Genomic DNA, 6,954 nt, shown 5'->3' with positions numbered 1-6,954 from the left:
AGGCAGGGACAAGGATCTCCGGGCAATCTGAGGCTGGGGTGCGGCCTGGTCTCTGCCACCAGCTCCAAAACCTGAGAATTTAAGTGATGGAAGGAGATGGAGGGTGTCGTAAGGCAGAGAAGGAGGCCACAGAGGTGGACAGAAAAGGCGAGAGCGTAGCTCTGGGACCACATTCTTATAATCAGCCTTATGATTTGGAGCAAGCTAAGTAAGGTACGGAGACCCACGAGGGAAGGAAAGAAATAGCGCCTTCTTCAGGGTTAGCAGGAATCACAGCACAGTGTGCTTCCTTAAAAGGTCTCAGATGGGGTACGGAGTAAGACAGGGGTCCTTTACCTGTCCCCTCCCCCACGGGCCCCTGCCAGCTGTCGTGAGAGCAGGCAGCCATGGTCTTGTTTTATGGGTTCCCTTGTTTACCTTGAATTGGCTGTTCCCTTGTTTACCTTGAATTGGCTGCAGCTCTTGGCAGCTGAACTGTAAACGACAGGGTCACCATACCTACCCAGGGGCAGAGCTGAACCAGGAAGCTGCAATTCTGTTCCTTTGTGAGCTCAGGGCAGGCTCCAGACAAGCCAGGTTGGGGGCCACATGGGAGATCTAGGTCCCTGCTGAGACTCATTCCAGGCTCTGGGCCCAGGTAGGAGCTGGTGGGTGTTAAGGGGCTTATGCAGGGCCGCCGGGTAATGAATGTGTTGGTGTCTGCACACCGGCATACATCAGCAAGGACACCCTCTCCAGCCTTGCTTTGAACAGAACGTCAAAACCCCAAAGCCCCGGTATGCGTTCAGTAACGTGTCAGGACAAAACATCTCGGGAGATCCCTGTCCCGAGCCGTCCATCACATGGAACAAGGCCAGGAGAACTGGTGTGAACTCTAAGAGACCACCTGGGTCACAGTGACCTTGAGGCTGTGGATAGCTGATTGTGTTGTATAGCTGTGTGCGGCTTCCCTGAACTCATTCCCTGCCATATAACACGCAGCTCATCCTACCCCGGGGGTGGTTTCTGTTAATGGCACATAGTCGGGGTTCAGTCTGCGTTCACACACACACACATCTCAACCCAAGGGAGTGCACTGGGAAGAAAGACAACTCTGTGCCTGTCTCAAAGCCCACCCTGAGGCTAGAGTGACGGCTCTGGCAGTGGCATTTCACCGCACAAGCATGAAGACCCGGGTTCGGATGCCCAGAGCCCTCATGGAAAGCTGGTACGGGGCCACAAGGCGATGTTGTGGGTAAAGGCAAGTGCCACGGAGGCTGACAACCTGAGTGAGGTCCCTAGAACAGGTGTGGGTGGAAGGAGAGAACGGACTCCTAAACGGTGTCGTCTCATCTTCACCCCCACACAGTGGCATGCTTGTGCATACACACCTAGGCACACTAAGTGAATAAATAAACATAAGAAAAGAAAGAAAGCCAGGCGTGGCATTGCACGTGCATTGCAACTTCAACACGAGGGGGTGATGACAGAAGACGCCTAATGTTAACCTCTGGCCTCTACACACACACACACACACACACACACACACACACACGCACACACGCACGCACGCACACGCACACGCGCGCACACACACGCGCGCACACACACACACACACACACACACACACACACACGCACACACACGCACACACGCACACTTCTCACTCTTGCCATGTATTACAGCAGTTACACATGCCACCAACCACGGGACCTCTCTAAAGCCCGCTTTACCTCCTTTCTTACATGGAGACAAGACTGTTGTAAAGAACAAGGTAGGTAAACGGCCCTGTACAGACGTACAAATGGGAACTGCCATCCCCGTAGCAGTGTGCTCTTGTCCCCACTCTCTGTCCTGGGACAGGGTAGATGTGGTTCAAATAAAACAAGGGGCTAAGACATGACCCATCACTCCATGGCCTGAAAGAAGCAAAGCATCCTTCTTCCCCTGGAGGACAGTTTTATTGGCGAGTCAAGGAAAGAGCTGGAGTAAATGCATCACCCCAGTCACGCCCCTCCCCAGGGGAGTCTCAGGATGCGCTCAGATGGCCTTGGGGGTGGGTAGGTTGTTGTAGTGGGCTTCCTGTCCCTCCAGCAGGCTGCGGTAAGTGGCGATCTCCTGCTCCAGCCTCGACTTGATGTCCATGAGCAGCTGATACTCCTGGTTCTGGCGCTCGGTGTCAGCACGCACATCGCTCAGCTGGGCTTCGATGCTGCTGATCACACCCTGGATCTGTGACAGCTGGGCTCCATAGCGGGCCTCGGTCTCTGCCAGCGTGCCTTCCAGCGCGGCTTTCTGAAGGGGAGGGATAGGGGACGTGACTCAGCAGAGGCAGGTTCCTGAACACCGGCACAACCACCAGCTCAGCTACCTGAGGTTGAAAGGGCACAAGTGTTGCAGCCCTTGGGGTGGAGACACATACCATGCTGAGTTGGGACTGCAGCTCAATCTCAAGACCCTGGAGGGTACGTCGAAGGTCGGTGACTTCCGTCTTGCTCATCTGGAGCTGTTCAGTGTGGCCAGCCACCTCCCTGTTCAGCTCCTCGGTCTGTAACAAGACAGGTCAAAGAGAAAATAAGCAACGAGGCATATCTTGGTGTGTGGGATTCAGGGTCTCTCTCCTCGACAACCCCACAGGATACCATCATCCTCTGCATACCCGAGTGGTGAACCAGGCTTCAGCATCCTTCCGGTTCTTCTCAGCCATGACCTCATATTGACTTCTCATGTCACTCAGGATCTTGGCTAGGTCGATGCCTGGAGCAGAATCCACCTCCACGCTGACCTGGCCACCCACCTGGCTCCTCAGGGCACTAATTTCCTGCAAAGACACCACAGAAGTGGGCATGTCAAGACCTAAACATGCTGGATCTGGACCAGGCCACTCCCCCAGGCCCTGAGCCAAAGAGGGCTTGTTTGGAGGAGCAGATCTTGGAGCCAGCATGGGAGGGCAGACGTGATGGTCACCATGCCCTGTTGGGACTGTGAAAGGTATGGTCACAAGCTGGAGCCACACTGATGATGTAAGAAATGAGGTCGTGGTCAGTGAGTCCAAGATAATAATGTCTCTCAGTTCTGGAACACGGTAGACAGGAGGCCCAGCTTGACCTACCTCCTCGTGGTTCTTCTTCAGGTAGGCCAGCTCCTCCTTCAGGCTCTCAATCTGCATCTCCAGGTCAGTCCTGCCCAGGGTCAGGTCATCCAACACCCGGCGCAGGCCATTGATGTCGGCTTCCACACTCAGACGCAAGGCCTGCTCTGTCTCAAACCTTTCCAAGGAAATAGTTACAGTCAGGCTCGCGCTGGCTCTGTGTCTCTGCCAACTTCCCCGGGGTTTAGGAGCCTGTGGGGGTTTGCTTCCATACAGCTCAGGGTAAGGGCAGAGGCTAGGCCTCCACTGTATTGATCACGATAATGGCCTGGGGTTGCTCCTAACCCACTACCCTGGCTTCTGTATTGATCACAATAAATGGCCTGGGGTTGCTCCTAACCCACTACCCTGGCTTCTGTATTGATCACGATAACGGCCTGGGGTTGCTCCTAACCCACTACCCTGGCTTCTGTATTGATCACGATAACGGCCTGGGGTTGCTCCTAACCCACTACCCTGGCTTCTGAAACCCCCAAAGCAGGGATACTTACTTGGTTCGGAAGTCGTCTGCAGCCAGGCGGGCATTGTCAATCTGTAGGACAATCCTGGCGTTTTCAATGGTGGCACCAAGAATCTGGAAGGGAAGCAGCCAGCAGCTGGCACCAGTTTGGCAAACCAGTATGACCTAGCCACTCTCTTCCCAGATAAATGACTGAATAATCCCCACTCCCTAGATACTGCCCACCAGCCCCTTCTCTGGGCGGCTTTGGCATGGGTCCACTGGCCCCAGAGGACACACTGTACAAGAGGTTGAGTGAAGGGAATCAGGCCAAGAGGCATGTTCAGAAGGACATGTCTAAGACCTGTGCAGCCAAAACTGAGTGGTCTGAAAGGGGCCTATAAACCTGAAGCAGAGAAGCATTAAAAATTACTTATCCTGCCGGGCTGTGGTGGCCCATGCCTTTAATCCCAGCACTCTGGAGGCAGAGGCAGGCAGATCTCTGTGAGTTCGAGGCCAGCCTGGTCTACAGAGCGAGTTCCAGAACAGCCAGGGCTACACAGAGAAACCCTGTCTCGACAAATCAAGAAGAAGAGGAAGAAAAAGAAGAAAAATCGTTTACCCCTGTCTCTATCCCACACTCAAAGCACATTCTGCCTTCCAGAGGGTGGGGTGGGGATATCTCTCATTGATCATCTACAATGTGCCAGGCACCTCGGGCACCTGACCCTTCACAGTCACTCAGTCTCACTCCCACGTCAGTACCACCCCTGCACAGAGGTACACATCCTGAGTTTACCCCGCCTGAAGACTCGCTGATCCCAGGAGTCCATTCAAATCATCCAGCTCACCACTGATCTAAATACCTGGGCCCAGTGTTTTCAAAGACTAGGACAGGACCACTCGGCGGCCTGTCCCCGGGCAGTCGTTGGCATAGTTTTGTTGTTGTTTCATGGTTTGGTTTGGTTTGGTTTGGTTTGGTTTGGTTTGGTTTCATCCGGTTTGACTTTTGCAGACAGAATCTCACTATGTAGCTCAGCTAGCATTAGCCTCATCATCCTCCTGCCTCAGTTTCCTACCTAATGCTGGGATTATAGGTGTCAGCCACCACAGGCAGCTCCATAGATATTGGGGGGGGGGGGGGGTGGTGAAGAAAACAGAGTAGAGTATAAAGATCAGAGGAGACCATTCACTGCAGAGTGAGAATTGCTTCTAGACATGTCTGCTGTGGGTGTGTGGGAGGGCAAAGGGATAAGGCAGGAGAAAGAGGGTTCGAGCTGTCTAGGATTCTAGCCATCCATCACGGTGTTAAAAAGCACTACTCTCGAAAAGAATGAATAAAAAAAGAAAGTTTAAAAAAAAAAAAAAAAAAAAAAAATCACTCCCTTCGCTGTTTGATTGGCACCTCAGTGCCTGTGCCCAACAGCATGCTGGGTTCACACAACACTGGAAAATGCTCTGGAGGAGTGCATATTGGGAGAACAAGTGGGGAGGGAGCTGTTAAATGCCTCCCCGGTCTCTGGTACATTTCTTCAGGACATGGCTCTTCCCAGAAAGGAAGACCACACCCCATCCAACAGGCCTGTGGTTCAGACCTTCAGGTTTACCTTCTCTGTACCTGGTACTCCAGGAGACAGGTCCACATAAGCAGGGGGGTCATCACCTCTCCCTCCCTCTCATTGGCTAAAATATTTTTTTTCTCTTTTCTCTTGTTTTTTCATGTTAGGGTTTTTTGTTTGTTTGGGGCTTTTGCGAGGCGGGTTGTAGAGAGAGACTCATGCAGACGCTACTAGCCTCACTTTAACGGGGTATCTGAGCATGGGCATGACCTCAGCCTCTAGCACAGTAGTTCTCAACCTGTGGGTCAAGACCAAGCGTTGTCTAAGACCATCAGAAAACACAGATATCTATAACACAATTCATAACAGTAGTAAAATTACAGTTGTGAAGTAGCAACGAAAATAATTTTCTGGTTGGGGGTCAGCACAACGTGAGGAACTGTATTAAAGGGATTAAACTGTATTAACTGGGATTAAAGGGTCGCAGCGTTAGGAAGGTTGAGAATCACTGCTACAACATCTACTTTCCTCATGCTTGGATTACAGGCCTGAGCAACCACGCCTGACTATAAATTTTTCCTTTTTTGAGAAGGGGTTTGCTATGCAGCCCCCATCTCTTACAGTCTTCCAATAGCTCCTTGTGAGCCTGGGTGGTCGTCCCCCCCTCCCCCCGCCGGACTGGAGAGGAGTGGGAGGAGGGCCTATGTGAAGACAACCAGACAAGCACTACCCGAGAAAAGAACACTGAAAACTCCCCAAGAGGGTCGCTGGCTCCGGTGGAACCCAGAGTCCCACGGACTCATACCCTGCAGCCCCCAGCTGAGGCTACAGCTCGGGGTCTCCCTCTCTGGGCAGCCCACAGCTGTGTGGCATTGCTCTCTCTTTGGATATTCCTGACCCTCTCTCTCCAAGCCAAGTCCCCACCACCTCTGAAGGTCCCACCCACTTACCTGTCTGTCTCGGTTTCTAACACCCCGCCTCCACTCCAGTTCCAGGGTCCAGCCCAGCCTTTCGGCCCCACCCTGCGGGCTGTCCCACAAAGTTGTAACGGGTTTGGCCGCCTGCGGGCTGCGTTTCCACCGCCTCCCCGCCCTGCCGCCCAACCCCAGCAAGTGCACCTCCCGGGGCCCCGCCGCTGCCCACCTTGTCACGCAAGTCCTCGATGGTCTTGTAGTAGTGGCTATAATCGCGGGAGGGTCCGGGCCCTTGCTTCTGATACCAGTCGCGGATCTTCACCTCCAGCTCGGTGTTGGCCTGCTCCAGGGCGCGCACTTTGTCCAAGTAGGAGGCCAGGCGGTCATTGAGGTTCTGCATGGTGATCTTCTCGTTGCCAGACAGTAGCCCATCGGACACAGCCAGAGTCCCACCAAAACTTCCGCCGTAGCCTCCGCCATAGCTCCCGGAGGACGAGGACACGATGCGGGCGGAGGACACGGACACACCGCGGCCACCTGAACCCCCGTGGATGCTGGGGGCACGGAAAGCACCCCCTGACCCAAAGCGCACCGAGCCGCCGCCCAGGCCCCCGAAGGAAGAGATGGCTGAGGACTGGCGATAGCTATAGGAAGTCATGGTGAGGAGGAAGACTGGAGCGACACGGGCCTGAGAGCAACTGACCGCAGGAGGAGTGGCAAGGCCCTCACCTGAGGCTTTTTATGCCCCAGGCGAGAGGGGGATGGAGATGTTGCAGGGGCGGGTATCAGGAATTTGCAAGCTCCTGAGGACAAACATGGGCGCTCTCCCCATTGGTCAATTCCTGGCGACTCTGCTCCTGCCCTCCCCTCCCAGGAGCCAGAGGCCCCAGTCCTCCCTAGAGCGGCCCCAC

At 54.2% G+C, this 6,954-nt stretch overlaps 1 protein-coding gene across 1 annotated transcript; it reads right to left on the bottom strand.

Annotated features, from left to right (window-relative positions):
• Positions 1-1,916: 1,916 nt before the first annotated feature.
• On the bottom strand, positions 1,917-6,701 carry Krt19 (keratin 19). Its single transcript, XM_028889560.2, has 6 exons — positions 6,273-6,701; positions 3,623-3,705; positions 3,093-3,249; positions 2,640-2,801; positions 2,403-2,528; positions 1,917-2,275 (listed from the first exon to the last, which is right to left on the bottom strand). The coding sequence occupies exons 1-6, from the start codon at positions 6,699-6,701 to the stop codon at positions 2,021-2,023; spliced, it is 1,212 nt and encodes a 403-aa protein (XP_028745393.1). The 3' UTR covers positions 1,917-2,020.
• Positions 6,702-6,954: the final 253 nt, after the last annotated feature.

The sequence above is a fragment of the Peromyscus leucopus genome, chromosome 8b (genome assembly GCF_004664715.2).
Source record: "Peromyscus leucopus breed LL Stock chromosome 8b, UCI_PerLeu_2.1, whole genome shotgun sequence".
In the NCBI taxonomy this organism is placed as follows: Eukaryota; Metazoa; Chordata; class Mammalia; order Rodentia; family Cricetidae; genus Peromyscus; species Peromyscus leucopus.
The sequence above is the reverse complement of the archived record's forward strand: the minus strand, read 5'-3'. Positions and strand labels throughout refer to the sequence as shown.

What these genes read in the sequence shown, in the direction of transcription:
- Krt19 (XM_028889560.2), bottom strand. Translation starts at nt 6,701, where the DNA reads ATGACTTCCTATAGCTATCGCCAGTCCTCAGCCATCTCTTCCTTCGGG. An exon ending in AAGCCTGGTTCACCACTCGG is followed by an intron (nt 2,529 to 2,639) that starts GTATGCAGAGGA and finishes GTCTTGTTACAG; the next exon opens with ACCGAGGAGCTGAACAGGGA. An exon ending in TGCAGTCCCAACTCAGCATG is followed by an intron (nt 2,276 to 2,402) that starts GTATGTGTCTCC and finishes CCTCCCCTTCAG; the next exon opens with AAAGCCGCGCTGGAAGGCAC.